At 46.6% G+C, this 20,655-nt stretch overlaps 1 protein-coding gene across 1 annotated transcript in view; it reads left to right on the top strand.

The window, feature by feature from the left end:
- Positions 1 to 20,655, top strand: part of RPS6KA5 (ribosomal protein S6 kinase A5) — a 132,998-nt gene that overhangs the window by 37,474 nt on the left and 74,869 nt on the right. Inside the window, exon 3 of the mRNA XM_045288129.1 lies at positions 19,010 to 19,228. Coding sequence (XP_045144064.1) covers positions 19,072 to 19,228 — 157 coding nt within the window. The 5' untranslated portion in view covers positions 19,010 to 19,071. The remainder of the gene's footprint in view (positions 1 to 19,009; positions 19,229 to 20,655) is intronic.

The following is a 20,655-nucleotide window of genomic DNA, read 5'->3' on the forward strand; positions in this document are numbered from 1 at the left end:
AGAGCAATTGAATATTGAGAAAACATCCCAGCCTAGTTGAGATCAAATCCATAAGTCTGATATTAGTTCATATGTTCAATACCAGTTTATAAATTCCTCTTCAGATTCAAGCAGCCAAGCAATAGTGCTGAATGCAGGAAGATCACAGGCCAGTGGGTGGAAAATCTTGTGGGTCCAGTGGTGGTGGAAGCATCTTCTGTGCTGGTGTGAGTCTCCACGTGACTCCTCCAGCTCCAGGGCTCTGGGTCCATCAGTATAGCTCCATGTAGCTTGTCAACAGGAATGTGTAACAAAGAGAGAATGTGTCTGGCCTCTAGTGAGCTATCTACCTTCATTGCACATCCAAATAAGGTCATCAAGCTGGGACCTGATTGACAGGCTCGACTCCACCCCTTTGCAAGATGACAGTTTATGTAATTGACACACAGGTTGTGAAGAAAACAAAAATACCCACAGCTGAATCATTACGCAACATCATAAAGAACAGAGAACAGATTGAAATTATTAAGGATTTCGTCTTCCTTGGATCCATAATCAATGCCCATGGAAGCAGCAGTTAAGAAATCAAATGACATATTACACTGCTGCAAAAGACCTCTTTAAAGTATTCAAAGATGTCACTTTAAGAACTAAGGTGCCCCTGATCCAAACCATGGTAATTTTAATTGCCTCACATCCACATGAAAGCTGACCAATGAATAAGGAAGACTGGAGAAGAATTGATGCGTTTATAGGATGGTATCTGCAATGAATACTGAACATACTCGAACTGCCAGAGGAATGAACAAGTCTGTCTTGGAAGAAGTCAACCTGAATGGTCCTTCGAAGGGAGGATGGTAAGATTTGTCTTACGTACTTTTGATAGAAGGAACCAGTGGAGAAGGACCTCATGCTCGGTTTATATGTATTTTAGGTTAGCAGTCCTTATACAAAGATGTATGCACATAGACACACACACTATTTAGATTGCTTGATAACATAGTAAATGCTATGCAAGTTTAAGCTTAAATTTAGAGTTATATGTATAGCTTCATAAGTTTTAGCTTCTAGGAGAACTGTAAGTACCATATATACTCGTGTATAAGCCAAGTTCCTTTTTTTTTTTTTCGTTTTTAATAAACTTTTATTTTTATGTTCAAGTTAAAGCAGATACACGGTTGAATGTGGAAATAAATAACTAAATACTGTGGAAACTTTTTCATTTCCCAATCATACTCATTTCTTTTAGCTTGTGAAACATTTTACTTGATTTTGAGAAACATGGCAAATGTTAAGACTTAAAAAAACAATCACTATTCTGTACAGAAACACATAGGCTTCTCTGACTACAGAGTTTAGCTGGTGTTTTAATAGTAACAGAAAAAATAAAGCACGTCAGACATACTCCTCAACAGATTCAATCACATACTTTCGCTGGACAAGAAAAAGGCACAGGTTCAAGGGGATGACGGTGATTATTAAGAATATAGTAAGTGGGGAGTCAGCCAAAATTAACTAAGAAAAACAAACAAAATGAACTCTTTCAAATTATCTGCCTTCATTAGATGAATTTTTTAATTAAGTTGTATAAACATATGATATAAAGTTGGTACTTTAGGAAGCGTCTTTTTTGTTTTTTGTGTATTTCCTCTATTTACAAATCTCTGTACACAATTTCAACCTGCGAGAGCGGGTCGCAGAGGCTCAGACGTGCACTTTGGACGCTCTGGCTCACCTTGGTGTAGAGGAAATGTAGAAGGAACGTTGAAATTGTGTACAGAGATTCACCACATTTTTAATGCAGTTTTTGTGGTAAAATTAGGTGCCTCGCCTGATATTCAGGTCAGCTTATCCTCGAGTATATATGGTAATTAGTAAAATAGTAAATACTTATTTTAAAATATCCAGCAATAGTGAAGTAGGACCAACAAAAGTTATTTCTAGTTTCAGACTTCTTTCCTAATTTTTCTATAGTTTAAATGTGATCATGTAACTTCTAAGTTTAAAATCTTTCAGTTGGTTCATCTTCATTGCTCTTGGAATTCATTCATCACCTGTGTTAAGAGCTGACCGCTGTTTTGGGTGCCGAGAACAGACTAGAGGATATGTATATATATTTTTTTAGTTGAAGAGATCCGTTACATACAAACTTGCCATGTGAATAATGAAAATCTGGAATATGTGTTGGGAACATATAGGATTTCAAACCCCTTGTCTCTGGTAACAGCTATTGAGCAATAACCATTTATTGCCTGCCTCGGTCCCTGGCGTCTTCTGAAGGAGGTGACTTTTCCTTATGTTGTGGGTTGTTTTGTGTTGTCTAATCAACAGCAGTTCTTGCGAGTTGTTCTGGGGAAGCACTTGTTTATAAGCAGAGAAACTCTCTGCGGGCTGCCCACTTTAGCCCTAAGTGCCATCCTGGAAATGGAGGCAGTGATATTTTTTTATCCATGACAAACATTACTATGATTTGTCCTTGGCAGGGCAGTCTTTTTATAGCAGACTTCTCAAGAATACATTTCGTTTATTAAGTCATATTTCACTCTTCCAAACTACATTTCATTTCCCAAATAAGGCATACTTCACTTTTTTCAAGGTAATTCGGCACTAGAGGGCGCCACTGGAAATTGTACGAGGCAATGTAAAGCCACAGCTGCTTTGGGGTGACCTAATTGAGGGGAAAAGGTTTGATTGAGTCATGCAAAAGACAGTTGTTAAAAGTATGATGGCTTAGTCATCGTTAATCATTTTATTCTCTTAGGTGTTTGGAAAGCACATCTATTAAAATAGGACCTTTAAAAGCATATGTTCATCAAAGGGTGAAAATGGTCCCTTAAAATGACTTATAATTCTGCATGAGTGTAAGCCTACAGTGTCTATGTAAACCTTGGGGTTAAGCATTTTGGATGCTTCACTCCGTAATCAAAAGGTGATCCTCCATGAAGCATTGATGGACTTGGGATGTTACTGGGTTGACCAGAGTTCTTTGGGGAGTGCTCTTAGGAGAAAGAGTGAGCGGAGCAGGATTGGGCAGGGGAGGACCTAAACAAGCACTTGTTAGAAACCGGAGTCTAGATTTAGCTCTTGGGTAGTTTTGGAGCAAGGGTGAGGGGTTGACCTTTTGTACCCCTGCCAGTTTGTTGGCTGTCATCGTTGGCATAGATAGAGGTGGGGTAGGAAATGGTAAAGGGGATAATGTTAGGTAACTAGCTTAAGGACAGGGGGTTGTCCCTCCCATGCCTGCAAAGGCCCCCATAGAGGAGGTTGGAAAGAAATCAGGCAACCATTGAACACGTATGAAGACCCCAAGCTGAGCATGCTCACATTCAAGCCCCCAAGCCAAGTGGGAGGTACACCTGGGTGGGCCTAACTATGCCCAGGCTCAAGGCATCACCCACACGTGGTCCTAACTCGGCCAATGGGGTGAACCAAGCCCATCAGCCACGCCTTCCCGGGGGCGGGGGGTGGGGGGAGGGGGAGGGGTGGGGAAGTGATGACTAGAATAAAGGCAGGGAGCACTCTCTGGGATGCTCCTTGTGGTCACAGGCAGGTACGCCCACTCCAGGCCTACTCAGGACCCACAGCCTCTTGGTTTGGCCCACATGCTCTCAGCTTCTAGGGTTCTTGGGCTTCTGACCTCCTGAGATTCCACCCCCACCCCCCACCCCAGATCACACATGGGTGTTCTTGTCCATGTGGTTGTTTGGGCCCAGTTGTGAACCCCTTTGAGACTATAAAACCTGCAACTTGTGCTGTCCTTCATAAAAACCCACTTGGGTTACAAAATGGGCTTCGGCGTGAATTCTTTCATCGTGGGAAGCCAAGAACTGAGGTATTACTGACTCTGGAAACCTAATATAACCTCTCCTTTTGTACCTGGGGCCCTTCATTAGGGAAAGGACAGCAGTCAACCATTCTCAAGCAGCAGTGGGAATGAATGCACCTGCCTTTGGCCACTGCAGATGCTCATTAGCACCTGCAGTTAAAACCTCATTACTTAGTCAAAAAGCTTGTCTGCTGAAGGCATAAGAAAAGTATGTATGGCTATTGAATTATAGTCAGTTAATATGACCCTTCCAGCTATAATCCCTTATGTGATATAGTTCTGGACCTCATACACCCATGACAATAGTTCCATTTTGGAGGGCATTAGCTGCTAACACAGGAATAGGATGAGATTAAGATCTGACTGTAGTAGAGGATGTGAATTAGGCCACACTCTTTGTTTAATGGTTATCTTGGTCACTGTTACTTGTAACGGATGTAAAGAATGCTATGCTGTATCTGAGACGAGAAAAGCTGCTTCTGGAGTGGCCTAGGAGAAATACTGGATGATTAACATGAGTTGGAGGCCCAATGCTACTGTAAACATCCTGCCAGAGGCACCAGGCCATGTGTGTATGAATAAGATACAAGTCCAAGGGTGGAGAATACATGATTATATGTGGGTATCGTTTAAAAGGGTGAAGAGTTCTGTGTTAATTTAATTGTACCTATTGATACTCAATGTAACTCCCACCAAATGACCTTTCCCTGGATCTGGTAGGAAGGTGGGGGAAGATACTCATAGGATTCATCTGTGAGTAATTGTGAACAGGATGCCCTGCAGTGCCATCCTGCTTTGTATAAAATGAGCCCTCTGAGAGGCAGGGGCTGTGAGCTCATCACCCCAGTAACAACCAAGAGTGGATCACGTCCTCTGGACCCTGTCCGGGGAGCCCACCCCTAACATTATCACGGGTCCAGTAGGCGCAATTGCACAGCAATAATTAAAGATTTTAGTAAAGTCCTAGAGAGCACGAGAGAGAGGAGAGATGGAAATAATGGAGTCAGACACATTTCATGGCAATATGCTCATCTCAGCTCCTCTTGATAGTATAGGGCAGGGGAGAGAGAAAAAGATTTTTGCTCACCAAGGCTTATATATCTTTGGGGAATGTGTGAGCTCCCTAATTACAGGTAAAGGCATACGTCACAGGAAAGGGTTGCACTATAGGTAATACAGTAATGGGAAGGGGACAACCTAGGGGTACACACGCTATAGGAAGAGGAGAGATGAAGGGTATACACGTGACAAGATGGGTGGATCCTAGATTCATGATGGCGGCCTAACCTTAGTTGCCCTAGAGCTGGAGACTTTATTTGGCCTAAGCTTTGGGGTGGGGTGGGGGAGGATCCACTGACCCTAACAGCAGGGAGTGAGCCCTACCCATTGTGGGAGAAACAATGGTTTCTGCTTGCTCTGGAAGGCTGGAGTCTTCAGGGAGATAACTTGACAATCATTTCCCATTAGTTACAAGCAGTGTCTTAAGACTAACGTATTTGGGGGAGTCGAGTGGGGGAGCAGTCTTTTTGTATCCCATAGGACCCAGTGTCTGGCTTACCCTTACCTAACCTTCCAGTTGGGGACCACCACCATGTGAGACATTTCCTCTAGCTTTTGTGAGTTTCTGCAGAACCCAAAAACGTGAGGGGATATACTCAAGGGAGGAGTCGGGCGTGGAAAATGGAGCTGAAAGGATCTTGAAAGAGTTGAGCAGTTGGGACATCATTAATCTCCAACTCATTGGGACTAGTCTGGTATTAATCCTAAAAGAGATTTTACCACAGCTATGCTTCTGAGTCTCCTTCCGTTTCGGTTCTCTCTCTCTCTGTTTCAGTAAGATCCGCTGTTAGCGCTCCTGTAGGACAGGGTAGAACTTGTCCCTGTGGGTTTCTGAGACTGTCACTCTTTACGGGAGTGGAAAACCTCATCTTGCTCCCAAGGAGCTGCTAGTGTTTTCAAACTGCTGACATTGTGGTTGGCAGCCCAGTGAGCAACCACTACACCACTGGGCTCATTCTCACAATCGTGCAGACTTTTCTGTGCATTTTTTGTTCTATCCAGATGAATCAAAACTTTTTGGTTTTGTTTTCATTTTTAATTGTTATTTGGAAGCGGGGGTAAGAAATGGCACATGGCTTCCTTCCAGGAGGCATCCATATGGAAACAGGCATTACCACAGCCATATACATGTGTGCATGTATGAGCTGCTATGATGTAGTAGAGCCTCAGATCGTTCGCCAGAATTGAGAAAGGCTAACCTAAGATTGTTATTTTTAATTATTCGAGTTATTGCAAGATGAGTCAATGGGATCTGGAGCTGGCTAGTTGCTTCACTGTTTTTATTTTCAACCTTATGTTCCTTTTCAGGTACCACCGCACTTCACAAGAGAAAGCCCTGATTGGCGCTCCTGATTCCTTCCTGCAGGGCATTTGTGTTGACCATTAAAGTCACTTGTCAAATGAGTCAGGTGGTTCTGGCTAATTTAAGCTTAGAAGGACACGCATGTTTTTGTCCCAGGTCCTTTAGAAAAAGTACTGGCTGTGATTGCATAAGCTTTTACTGTCTCTCTTGGCTTTTAATACCTGTTTATGTAATCAAGCATGTCCGGGGTCATAGCTTTTCCATAGGTTAGAAAGATAGTCCCTTTGTTATGTGGAAATCTTTAGGTGTAGAGGTATGCAAATTTTTAATATTTGAAACATGTGCCATTGAGATATGTGTAGGGTTAAAAGAATGTAGAAATCAGATCTTCTATGCGGTAAATATGTAACGTCAAATGCATGCTAATTATTTTAAATGGGCTTTAAGTTTATGTTTTTGTTTTTTCAAAAAGGAGGTAAAGATAGACACTTCCTCTCCCCACCTTTTCCTCCCAAAGGTGCTTAAGTAGACGAGTAAGACGTGGAAACAGGAAAAGAGTGGACCAACGGAAAGTGAAGTTGAAGTGATAGCATTGGAGATGAGACAGTCGAGTCCGTGCAACTGAGTCTTAAAATGAACAATGAACCCTCAGGTTACTGAGAGGTCTGTTTTTGTTTGTTTGGTTTTAGGGGAGGGCCTTGGGAGAAAACCAAACATTTTTCTAGAGTAGTGCCTTTGAAGCTTTTTATGGACTGTCACCCAGAGCTTGAAATAGGTGGACTTTTATCTTGCCACCCAATGTGTTACATGCATGCACACATCCCCCCCCCCACTAACACATAAAACCCTCCACTGCCATCAATTTCAACTCATAGTGACCCCTACAGGACAGAGTAGAACTGCTCCTTCGGTGTCGAAGACTGTAATATGGGAGCAGACAACCTCCTCTTTCTTTCTCCCGAGGAAGAGCAGCAGGTAGGTTTGAACTGCTGACCTTGTAGATAACAGCTGACCCCCCTGTGCTCCTTAACATGTCTATAGAGTTTGTTATCTGCCAGTCCCTGGTTTAGCTGCTTATATATTTTACTTTATGTAGTCATCAAATTCTGTGGTGTAGAACTATTATTATCCTTAATGAGAAAACAGAGAGATGTGTTAAATGTTTCTGCCAAGATCACAGAGTTAGTAGATCTGTGTAGCATCTCTAGGATTCAAGCACAGGCGGTCTGGCACCAGCTTTTGTTTTAACTCCTCGTCTACACTTTTCCTCCCTTGTTGATTCACATGTGCTCTGATTTGTGTACATTCATATAGACTCGCAAGCACACACACGGACTCAGATAGCAAGAGGTAATAGAGTTTCACAAAGCACCTTTAATAAATTTGGTTCTATTTCAGTTTTTGAAGATGTTGATTGGACCCACTAACTTGATATCATCGAGTCATGGCCCACATTGTGAAAACTCATTGATTTAGAGTGGTGGTTCTCAACCGTCCTAATGCCGTGACCCTTTCATACAATTCCTCATGTCTGGTGACACCTCATCCCCATCAAATTATTTTCATTGCTACTTCATTACTGTAATATTGCCACTGTTATGAATTGGGCAACCCCTGTGAAAGGGTCATTTAACCCCCAAAGAGGTCTTGACCCACAGGTTGAGAACCGCTGAACCATATCTTAACAAATAAGGAAATTACCAAATGACTACTGTATCATGGGCTATAATCACGTAATGAAAACGGCATCTTTGGCGAAAGAGACAGTCATGAGAAAACATAATTTTCTATTTTTTGCCCGCTCAAAGAAAGTGAAGCTCATCCAGTTAAACCTGAACTGTTCAATTATTTTTGGATAGAGCTGAGCTTCTAGGTTCCAAGTGTGGGCTTCCTCTTGGCTTGTCTGACTACAGGTAGATTTTAGAGAACTCGTTGGGATGGACGAATTTCTGACATCCTGTGTATAGTAGGTATTCTAGTTGAGTCTGTTGTGGTTGTCGTCAGGTGCCGTTGAGTCAGTCCTAACTCACAGCGACCCTCCGTTCAACAGAACACAGCAGTGCTCGGTCCTGCAGCAGCCACACAGTTGTTATGAAATGAAAGCCCATTATTGCAGTCCATCTTGTTGAGGGTCTTTGTGGTAATCATTTCTTTGGGAAGAATTAATACCAGACTAGTTCCAAGGAGTTGGGGATTAAAGATGTCTCAAATGCCCAACTGCTCCAAGATGCTATTCTGCTTTATTTTCCCCCACTCCTCCCTTGAATATAGTCCCTCGTGTCCTTGGGCTCTGCGATTTGCTGCAGCGTCCCTCAGAAACTCACAGGACGATGGGTGCTGTTCGGTTCCCAGTCTGAAGGTCAGGCGGAGGCAAGCCATATGCAGGGTCCAGAGCCAGAAGCCACGAATGTCCAAAAGTCACAGCAGATCTTCTTGCTTCTACTGAAGTTCAGTCGGGAACTAGAGGTCTGGCTTTCCAGGTGCTGTGCATGGAGGAACTCCACCGTCATGCCAGCATGCATACCCTGTCCGAGGAAAACCAAGGATGGTGCCATAGCCTCCAATAGGTAGAGTCTAAAGATGCCACCAAGGAAACAAAGGGTTGGGCTTGGTTCACACACTCTACTAAAGTCGGGACTTATTCCCATCCCAATCCTTAGCCTTTTAATAGTCTAAAAGAGGTCTTGTGCAGTGGGTTTACCTAATGCAAATTTTGATCCCTTAACTACTGCTTCCATGAATATTGATGGTGGATCCAAGGAAGACAAAATCCTTAACCACTTCAACCTTTACCCAAGCCATGGCATTTTCATTCACCTCATATGCATGTGAGAGTTGGACGTTGAATGAAGAAGATGGAAGAAGAATCAATGAATTTGAATTGTGGTGCTGGAGAAGAATCTTAAAAGTACCAGGGACGGCTAAAAGGACAAACTAACCTGTCTTGGAAGAAATGTGGCCAGAGTGCTCCTTAGGGCCAAGGATAGCGAGTCTTCATCTTACATTCTTTGAACATGTTGTCAGGAAGGACCAATCCCCGGAGAGGGACATCATGCTTGGTAAAGTAGAGGGGCAGCAAAGAAAGGGGAGGCCCTCAAGGAGATGGATCGAAACCACTGCTGCAACACTGAGCTCCAAACTAAGAGTTGTGGGGAGATAGCACAGGACCGGGGAGTTTTCCGTTCTGTTGTACGTAAGGTCAACATGAGTCGGAACTGACTCCGTGGTGTCCAACAGCATGTTTTGTCCAGTATTCTAGTCGAGCGCTTCCTCCAAATGACACTGTCCCCACAGGCATGCAGTCCTGCCTAGAAGGCTTATTTAGCTGATGCGTCTCTCTTCCTCGCTTTCACTGTCCTTCTGCCTCACCAGGCATGATGCCCTTTCCCGGGATTGGTCTCCTAATAACATGCCTTAAAGTACATGAGACTTTTTAATCAGGGGTGCCTCTGCCTCATGCAGCGTCTAAGGGGCTCCTGGCTGTACTTCCAAGACAGACGTGTGGTTGTTCTTGCAGTCCTGGTGCTTTCAGTTATTCTTCAGCAGCACCACAATTCAAATGCACCAATTCGTCTTTGGTCTCCGTTACTGTGTTCTGTCTCAAACATCATTCTTTACTTGTTGCAGTGTAGGTTTTGTAATTCAGTGTAGTGGCCACACTTCACAGACGATGCTCAGGATTATAGCGTTTATTAAGGAAGTTAAGAGTTACAGTATGTGTGGGGTCGCTCAGGAAATCATTGTTCCATCAGTACCTGTTACAGAATGTGTTGAGGACTGCTGCTAACTGCCCAGAGGCATGCCACTCCACTCCATGCCACTCCACTGTAAGCCTCAGTCCAACACACCTCCACCTTTATGGGTTGTAAGCCCAGCTCCCCATGCACTCTACCCCACAAGCTAGCTTCCTGCCCCACAGCACTTGCTCTATGGGCTAGGAAGTCTCTCAGCGCCTCTCACCTGCCAGCTCTTGCTTCTGTCACTGCTGCTGCTCGGCCCTTCCTGTGATGTCACCACTGCTGTAGAGACCAAGGGGGTTCTGTGAACCCGGGGTCTTGGGATGCAGAAGATGCCCTCCACTCCTGGCTCTCTCTAGTAATGAGCTCCTCTCTCCTGCTTCTCAGAGGGCTCATTTTATAACCAGCAAGATGGCAGTCCAGTGAATCCTGTTAACAGTTACGCACAGGCGGCTCCTACTAGTATATTCCCCCACCTTTTACCTTACGGGGAAAGGTGGTCTTGTGAGGGCTATGGAGATTTTGGCTAGAAGAGTAACATGAAATAATTTACTGCCCTTGCACATATCCAGTGTCCAGCTTCCACATGCACGTGAAGCAATGGAAAAGACCATGGCTCTGGTCAAGCTCACCTTAGTCCTCAAAGGGACCACCTTATTCTTCCATACTTTCCTGAAGAGGGCTTGTGAACAGATATGCCCAGTGCAGTGTCCCACCTGGATCTTGGCTCAAAGCAGAGACTACTTACTTATGGTTTATTGACTCTTCAAAGGCACGCACTGTCTGGATCACAACAAACCGGATAGCACTGAGAAGAAATGGAAATTCCAGAGCACTTCATTGTGCTCGGGCGGAAGAATCTTTAGACGTACCAAAGTATATGTGGTCCACTTCATGGTTAACTGTAGAGTGTTTGCCTTTTTATGTGTGCGGAGCTGATGGTGTGAAATCACTGTAACAATGAAATGAAGCAACCTGTGTGAGAATCCGTTCAATGCCAGCGGGTTTTATCGGGGCGTTGATAACCTCTGCCACCCTCCAAATCAACTGCAGTGTCCACAGGAACTTGCCTCTTCGCACGGAGATCCGTTCCCAAAGCCACAGCAAGTACAGTGTATAGCTCCAGTCCGTTTCAGGAACTGCTTGCTCTCTCAGGGTGACTTGAGGTTTCCAGGGGAAGAGGGTGGGGATGAGCAGGTGGGTGGACTGTCAGAGTTGGGAGTTATCCTAAGACATAGCCCCTGGGGGGATAACGGAGCTCTTCCCAGTTCACATTGCACATGAAGCAGAGATGTGGCTGAGCACCATCGCTTGTTTTACAGATTACAGAGCAGCAGCCACCCTCAGGGCCACTGAGCAATGCAGACGTTCTTTTCCAGAACGTTGCTAGTTCAGTTTCCCTAGTCCACTTTCACCCAGGAGTGTCTGTAGTCAGGACCCACATTTAATCCAGAATGGAAAGGGTCAGTGTCACAAAAGCGCATTGTCCCGCAGGAAGCAAGCGTGGCCAGCTGTGGCTCGGCACTGGGCCAGAAACTCTCGATGACTGTGCTTCAACTTGAGGTCAAAATCGAGGGGAGGGTGTTGGCCATTATCATGAGGATCCTCTCCTTTCCTTTGGTCTTGGCCTGCTTGCTTTTCATTCCCCCCACCCCACCCCCCGGCAGTCAGCATTGCTTGAGTTTCTGTGATGTCCCCATTCCAGAAGTACTTGCTAATGATACAGAATGAATAAAGTCCAACGTTAATTCGTGACTTCATGGGATTTACAGACTCTTGGCAGTTAGACAAGCATGCAGTCCCACAAATGCATGTGAAATTGTACTTCAATGGCGTTTCTGACTGAAAGACGTGGTGCCTGGGAGCATAGAGTGAGAGGAGACAGGAAGGGGTGAGTGAGCTGCGGTCTGATGGGGTCAGCCCCGTGGGAAGGTGAAGAGAGGTGGTGGAAACTCCAGGTGATCTGAAGAACGCGCTGCAGCAGTAGAGGGAGGGAGGTCAAGTCTTGTGAGTCGGGGGGGGGGTTGTGATTCCATCAGCCACTTCAAAGAGAGTGTCAGAGGCAGACTTACCAGGTGGGGGACAAGAGGACACTGGGCGACGCACCTGACGTGATGGGCAGCCTGCTCACCACTGGAGAAGTCTGTGATCATCCATGACCCTTTAGTTAGTGGCACTTGTGGTTTGTTTAAAAGGCAAACCTCTAGCGCAGTGGTTCTCAGCCTGTTGAACGGCCCTTTCACAGGGTCGCCCGGTTCATAACAGTAGCAACATCGCAGTTACGAAATAGCAATGACAATGATGTTATGGTCGGGGTCTCCACCACATGAGGAACTGTATTAAAGGGTCGCAGCATTAGGAAGGTTGAGAACCACTGGTTTATATGGTCACATTGTGTGTGTGTGTCTGTCTGTCTGTCTCGTCTTTTATAGTTCTTTCACCCACATCTAATTGTCAGCAGTGCCTTTTGTATTTATTTGGCAGCTGGTTTTTTGCTTGTCCTTCTAAAGTACTCAGCCTGGTTTTGTAGAAACCATGCTCATTTTGCACAGTCACCTCCCACTAGTTTTTGTCCTAGTTAATGAAGTTATGTAACAGTGGCCTACACAAGGAGCAAGAACGGGGACAGCAGCGAGTAGCAATCTGGGCAGCCCAGAGCACAGTCGCTGACACGGGACCGGGCATTGCCTGGTGCCTTGCAAAAAGGAGCAGAGAGAGTATTCGTTAGTCTTGGTAGCTGGGTAAGTGGAGTCCCCTTTGAGAGTTTCTGCTCTGGTTCTTTTAAAAAGCCCTAGCTCAAGGTCAGGAGTTTATGCCACAGCTCGATAAGAGCCCACAGTAGACGTGGCAAATACACAGTCTGTGGAATGGCTGAACTGTGAGCAACAGTGATCAAATCTGAACAGTGGAACGCTGCCATCTCACAGAGCTTGAGCCCTGGGTATAAGGGAGCGCAGTATGTCCACCAGGGGACAGAGCAGAGGCTGTCCAGAGCAGCGGGCCTCCGCCTTCCGTGTCTCACAGCTGCTTTTTCAGAATATGCATGTAAACATACAAAAACCAAGCTCACTGCCATCCAGTCGATGCGGACTCATAGCCACCCTGTAGGGCAGGGTGGAACTGCCTCTGAGTTTCTAGACTGTAAGGCTTTATGGGAGTAGAGAGAGAGTCCTGTCTCTCCTGCGGAGTGGCTGGTACTTTTGAACTGCTGACCTTGTAGATTACAGCCAAATGCGTAACCATTCTGCCAGCAGGGCTCCTTTGTAAACATACAAAGGGACTTCAAAAGGTTCCAGGACATTCCACTGCCTTTCAATTCCATTTCCCCCTGAAGTTTTCAAAGTCCCTTTGCAGACACTTGGGAAATCTTAGATTCATTTGATGATTTTGCTTTATGAATTGACTGCCTTTAGAGACCGACTAAAAATGTATTTTTCTAACCAACTGACCTCATTCTCACTTGTAGTACAAAGATGAAAGGCTTCTGCTTGAAAATAAATCAAATTTTGCAAATCAGGTACAGATCCGCTTGCTGTGGCCCAAGTGAAGCCAGTGCAAAGGCTGCTTTTGCTTGGCTTGGAAATGAGAGCTGGAATTGTGTCATTTGGGGCATGGAAATTGACTGACAGTTTTGAAACAATGTGACATGCACGAGTGGCTTAAAAATGTTTGTGCAAAAATGGAAATGAAAGGGTAATGGGAAAACTCAGTCAGTTTTAACTTTTCTTTGTTGTGACACCACTGCTGTTCATAAGATTTTCAGTGACTGATCCCTCAGAGGAGTTGGCCTGAAGGTGTAGTGGTTACGAGTTGGGCCGCAATCCACATGTTCAGCAGTTTGAAACCACCAGCAGATCCTTGGCAGAAAGACTGGGCTTTCTACTCCTGTAAACACTTGCAGTCTCAGAAACCACAAGGAGTCACTGTGAGCCAGCATTAACTCCATGGCGGTCAGTTTGGTGCTTTGGAACCAGAAGTGCAAAGCCTACACCTCCTCTGTAGTCTGTTCTTAATCTGGAAGCTCCCCTGAAAGTTGTCCACTTTGGGTGACCCAAACTGTTATTTAGCGTGGCTTCCAACATCACAGTAACATGGAAGCCACCACAGCACAACGGACTGCCAGGTCCAAAAGGCAGACAAAGAGGGGTAGGGGTGGGGGAAGTATTGAAGAGCAAGGAGGCCACTTTGAGGACCACAGTGTGCCTGCCCCAAACCATGGGATTTCCAGTTGCCTCGTATGTATGTGAAAGTCGAACGTTGAATAAGGAACCCTGAAGAAGAACTGATGCCCTTGCGTTATGGTGTTTTATTATGGTCTATTATTAGGGCAAGCAATATTGAAAGTACTAAGGTCTACCAGAAGGACAAACAAATCTGTCAGAGAAGAAATATAGCCAGAATATTCTGCTCCTTAGAAGTAAGGATAGCCAGAGTTCATTTCACGGAGTTTAGACATGTGATCAAGGGAGAGCAGCCGCTGGTGAAGGACGTTATTCTTAGTAAAGTGGAGGATCAGCACAAAGAGAGGCGGAGCCTTGATGAAGTGACACCGTGGCTGCGACAGTGGGCTCAGACCTAACCCTGTGAGGACGGCGCAGGACTGGAGTGTCTCCTTCTCTTGTACATAGGGTCAGTACCACTTGGAACGAACTTGGTGGCATCTACCCACAAACAGGCACAAAATGATAAGAATACTGGTCTCTATAACAGTAGTATGGCAAATGGAATAAGCTTCCCATGTTTCGAAAACCACGTTGAGAAGGAACCAGGAATGTCTCCCATTTTGTTCATTTTACATTCCCTGTGGTGTCAAGCCACTGCAGTGGCACGATCTGTCAGCATCGTTTGCTGTGTGTCAGCTCGAATGGAAATGGACATCCACATTGCATTTGGGACAGAAATAACCCTCGTGCTCTGCGGTCTTCACTCAACCTGTGGAATCTTTTTCTCTGGCTTTGGAACCCTTTGAATAGTTGTCTTGACCCAAGTCTTGTGACTGTGAGTGGACATCCTAAATGGCATCCGTAGAGTCTTCAAGGATTGACGTCGTGTCCCTCATGTGCTCACAGATGAATCAGTCCTCCTCGTCAGCTGTTCATAGAGTGTGTTTTCTTTCCCCCGGCCTCAAGTAGACTGCAGTGCGCCATGGCATCCGCTCTGACTTGGAGCCACCCAGCAACTTGTCCTCTGGAAAATCAATGAACTCCGTGCCCTCTTGTGCCCACTTTTAAAATCTCCGTTTGATTGTGATTGGGCTGAAAGTTGACTGAGCGAATTGGTTTTCCTTTGAACACTCCGTTCATACTTGGTTTTGACTGCCATCCCCACCATGTCATGACCCCCGCCCCACTTTTCTCCTTGTGTTTACTGTTTTCCCTCATCCGTCTTTCTCATCCCTTCCTCACTTCTGAGCTTTATCCCTAGGCACATGCTGCCTTTTTGTTTCCTGTGATTGATTGTCCCGAAGAGTGCTACGCTACCTCCCCGGTGTTACGGTTCACCACATAAACCTGTCGTCGGTTGCCCCCAAGTTGAGCCATTGGGGTGAGTTCCATTCCCAACTGGAAGGGAATACGGGCCCTTAGTTAGGGGGTCCCACCAGTTTCTAAGATTAGCAAACCTGATCCTTTTTAGGATTTTTAGTCTTATTCCACACGTCTTCCCACTCTCCTTAGGACCTTTCATTGTGATCCTTTTGGGAGCAGTTGGCAGAGTTATGGAGGCTGGCATTCATGTGGTAATTTTGGATGGATTTTTCCCCGTGCATCTTTGATTTTCTTCACTTTTTTTGCTCCTGCTGGGGAAGACCAATAGTTGCATGTTAGATGACTCTCACGAGCTTTTAAGACCCTAGTCGTGTGTTACTCAGCAAAATAGGATGCAGGCCATTGTCTTTGTGGATTGTATCAAGTCATTGACCTTGATGTCCCCCAAGTCTACGGTCCTGAGCCCCAGTCCCAGGGACTCCGTTCTTCAGGGTGTTGGATTATGGCTGCTCTCTGTGATTATGCTGCCTGTATGTTTTCATGGCTGTATTTGCAGCACATAAGACCGTACATGGAGGAATATCCTTGGAGAAGAGACTTCACACAGTCCTTCGACACAGCACTTTGAGTCCTGGGATCAACTGGCAGCCTTCCTGCAATCTCTCCAGGGTCAAGTAGGGCTTCCACAACAGCAGTCTGCACAGGTCACACAGTGTCCGATTTCACAGACTTTGTCCTGGGCGTGCGTTCAACAGCATGTAACCTGTGCTGCCGCTTTTGTGTTCAGCATGGCAACTATAAAAGTCAAAATAAAAAATGTGTGAACTTTAATCATACTTTTTTCTGTGGCGCATTTTGAGAGGTGATTATCATTGTTCTGGTTGTGTGGAGGTTTAACTCACTGGAAAATCTGAACATCGTTGTATGGAAAGAAAGATGACTGCATAATATATTTAAACTTAATTGTGTACTCTATAGAATGGCAATATGGGTGGTTTTCTATTCCTTGTATAATCAGTATTCTGTGTTAGATTTATTTTGTGAAATATTTATTTAAATAATGGGAAAGAATTAAAAAAAAATAGCTGAGCATTTGGGCTCAAGAGTCGGGCGAATGAGCCAGCTTTTCTATGCTTTCAATATTTTAAATGGAGATAGTCATCCCTACCTCCACTGAGGGCTGTTATGAGAATATAATGGGGTAAAATGTTTGTCTAAACTCTCTGGGTACATTTTGAGACCTCTGGTCTCCCTTACAGCCTGTGACATGGTTGGCAGCCGAGCTGGCTGCATTTCACATGTGACGGGTAGCCATCGCAGTGATGTTCTGAAACTGAGGGTAGGGCTCTGGGTACCTCAAGAACATAACGTTTTTTATGTTTCCCTGCAGAGGAGCCCATCCCCCCAGCTCACGTGGTGGCATGCTCTATTGGGAGAGAGAACGCTTCGTGAGAATACTTTCTAGCTTCATTTCATTGCTTCTGAACAGATGGACGCTTTTCATTTTTCTTCTTCAGGCTGACTTGTTAGGGTGTCCGCCTTAATAATGAATACAGGCTGTACCACAACTGCAGCAACAGGCCAACCGCAGATCCTTTGCCGTCAAGTTGGTTCATACTCATAGCAGTCCTGCGGGACAGAGTCACCGGCCCTGGCGGTTTCCAAGGCTGTAAATCTGTGTGTGTCCACATTGTTTTCTCTCAGAGCTGCTGGTGGGTCTGCACCACTGTCCTTTTGGTTAGTCCTTGAGCATTCAACCACTGTGCCACCAAGGCTCCTTTAGTTATTAATAAGTATGCCTTATTGACACCCCGTCTATATGATGCCTGGTCCCTGTCACTTCTGCCTTCTGATCTTCTCTGCCTCCAGCTGTCATATTCACCATGACAATAGACAAACCTTTTGTGAGCATTCCCTGCCTTCCACAGTGGGTGCAGCTTGTTGATGGTACTACTCTCAGTAAATTCTAGAACTCCCCCACTCTAGCCCCGTCCCTGGAGTCAGACCGCTGTGTTTGAAGCAGTTTGGTCACTTCTGGTCGGAGTTCTTTAGCCACTTCCTTAATGTTCTGAGCCCTCTTGGAGCTACCAGAAGCACTCGGGCCACAGGGCTGCTGCAAGCATTCAGGGATTCAGTAGATGGGAAGGGCTGCCCCCAGTACCTGGCCCAGCATGCAGCTAGCCCTGCTTACTGGTTCCTGAAGTACTGAACCCGGTACCACACAGGACACAAGCGCCCTCCCTGCCTTTAAAGCTCTCTCTCAGTCCTTTCCTGGTGCACGGTGGGTAAGCATTTGGCTCTCGAACAAAAGGTGAACAGTTTAATTCACAGTGACTCCATGCGAGAAAGGCCTGGTGATTTGTTCCCACAAAGATTACACCACCATCACCCCCCCAAAAACACCAAAACGCCATCAAGTTGATTCCTACTCACAGTAACCTTATACAGGGTTTCCAAGGCTATGAAGGAGGAACAGAAAGGGGGTGGGTGGGGGGTTGTTGACTGGCTGGCCTTGTGGTTAGGAGCCCAGTGCTTGATTACACCCTAGAAGCCCCTGTAGGGTATTTCTGCGCCATCATCTGTGGTTGCTGTGAGTCAAAATTGATGGACAGGGTATATCTATCAACAAGTATAGTGGGCGGATAACAGCAGAGTTGTTTGCAAAGTGCTGTAGAGGTGCGCTAGAGGCATTGCTCTGGGGCAGAAAATCTCAAGCATTCAAAGGGGCACTGGACTAAATCAGCCCAAGAGGCATTTGCACTTCAAAAGAGGAGACCAGCTCTGAACGGAAAGCCTTTGCTGTCCACCTGATTCCGACTCTTAGGGACCCTGTGGGACCGAGAGAGAACTGTCCCAGGAGGTTTTCAGGGAGGTAAGTTTTGGCCGAAGTTGACTGCCACACTGCCCTCCCAAGGATCAGTGGGCAGGTTTGAACCACAGACCTTTCAGCAGCAGCGAACACTTAACCACTGCACCAGGAGGGCACAAACCAGGGACCTGACCTCAGTCCTTCTACAAAGTGTGGTTCTCCTGTTCTCCCTCCACCTCTGTGGAGCCCTGGGGTATCGTGGCGGAAGCTTTGGGCTGCTAACTACAAACCCACCAGCCACGCCATGGGCTTTGGAAACCCACAGGGGCAGTGATGCCCTATCCTATAGGGTTGCCCTATGTTAGAATCTACTCATGGCAGTGAGCTCGGTACTCCTCCTCCCCCCATCTCTGCTGTGCCCTCCCCTCCTCCCAAGCAGGGAAATGTAAGCAGAGAGCCTCCTCTGCCTGTGAAGTCATGTGCCCACCTGGCCCCACGGCTCCACTCCCACCCCAAGCTTGTGTTACACAGAGCCCTTACTGCTAGAAAGAATGGTACAGTGCCCTGGTGAGCCCCGAGTTTCTGCCCAGAGCTGTAAAGGGCAGTGTTCTATCTGTCGTGCTGAGACACAGGCCGAGGCTGCCCGCATTTGCTGGAGACTGAAGGAATCCATCCCAGAACTCTTGGAGCCGGCCCCCAGGGACTTCACTCTTCACAGCGTCTTCTGTGCCTCCTAACGTCCAGCTTCCAACCAAGCATCCTGGCCGAGGTTAGCCTGTATCATCCTCTCTCTCTCCTCCTCCTCCTCAGCTTACGGGAAGGTGTTTCTCGTGCGCAAAGTCAGTGGCCATGACGCTGGGAAGCTCTATGCCATGAAAGTGCTGAAAAAGGCCACCATAGTCCAAAAGGCCAAAACGACCGAGCACACGAGGACGGAGCGGCAGGTCCTGGAGCACATCCGGCAGTCGCCGTTTCTGGTGACGCTGCACTACGCTTTCCAGACTGAGACCAAGCTTCATCTCATCTTGGGTAAGTGTCACCCCTGGCCATCAGACTTGTCATGAAGTCGCTTTTCCCGGGGTTCAGAGCCCTCCACGAAACACAAGGGGAAACTTCGAGGAAGTGAATTATTTGTCCTCTCCTTCTCCTCCCTGGTGGCACTTCCTTGAGAACCAGGCATTGCCCTGGGTGGAGGGTAGCGGGTGGGTGGATTCGGCCTGGTCTGGTCTGCACCCCTGCGTTCACCAGGAGCAGCAGCAGTGGCTCCCCTTGACAGACAGTGTGGTCCCGTCCACTGTGAGCGTGCGCAGAATAGGAAGGTCAGTGGCCTGGCAGACAAGGGGACGCTTCTAGAAGCAGTCATGGGGACAAGGACAAAAAGAACGGAAAGAACAGTCTCTGGAGATGCTTAGCTTTTCCTGGTGAAGCTCTGCCTGTCACGGCGCTGCCACGATGGTCCCCCCTCGGGTCACTGAATGGTCACGAGTGCATGGCTTTCCCTCGGGAACCTGGCCCACCGTGGAGAGCATGGCACCCTTGTCCATCCTGGAAGTAGTTCCCACCAGTGAACGAGCGTGTCCTCGCATAGGAGGGAGGGCCAGTCCTGTGCTCATGTGAGCCGTGCACCCACAGCTACACACAGGGTTACCCAGAACCTCGCTCGCTGCTGCCTGCTAGGGGCCCCTCAATTCGCTCCGGCAGAGTCTGAGCAACTGCGTGCCCTGAAATTACATGTGCGCGGAGACTAGAGAATTGGAATTAAAACTCAGGCCTAACTCATTCCACAGTCTGTGTTCTGTCAGCCAAAAATGTTGCTTGTTGCCTTTGAATATTGGTAGTACAATCCGGATTTTGTTTTTACAGTGTATTTGGTAATTGTTTTGAGTTCTCTTGCTTTGGAGCTTGTACTTTCATCGCTACGACTACTACTCTTCTTAGCTTCTTCCCCTGGAGCTGTAGAATGCTCACTGACTGCGGGCCTTTCCTCCTCCTTTGCCTTCATCTGGAGATCTGCCGGCATCCTAGCAACGCGCAAGCTCCCCTGACGGGCACTGGCTGGGCCCTCTCTCGAAAGGGAACTTCACCTTATGAACCACCGCTGCCCCTACCCTTTTAAAACAGTATCCAAAATTGTGTTTGCTGTTTGAGCCATGCCACGTTGCTTCGGGCTTACACTGCAATGCATTGCTGATGGACGCAGGGCGCAGTCTCAGCGGCCTTGTCAGAGTCCCCAGGAATGTGTCCTCCCCCTTCCCCTCTTCCCCCTGCCTATTGGCCCAATGAGTCAGGATCTACTGACCCTGAGCTCTGCCTTCTGTGTGTCTGTCTCTGTTGCGTGTTTGCTAAATTCGGTCCACCGAATTTAGGGTTGCGTTGAGTCAGATATTTTAAGGTGACCCCTTCCCTCAAGTGGAAGCCCAGAAATACAAATGGAGAGCAGATACAAATGTGGGCTC

This window comes from Echinops telfairi, unplaced genomic scaffold (genome assembly GCF_000313985.2).
Source record: "Echinops telfairi isolate 266 unplaced genomic scaffold, ASM31398v2 ScPeMD7_18;HRSCAF=68, whole genome shotgun sequence".
NCBI classification, from domain to species: domain Eukaryota; kingdom Metazoa; phylum Chordata; class Mammalia; order Afrosoricida; family Tenrecidae; genus Echinops; species Echinops telfairi.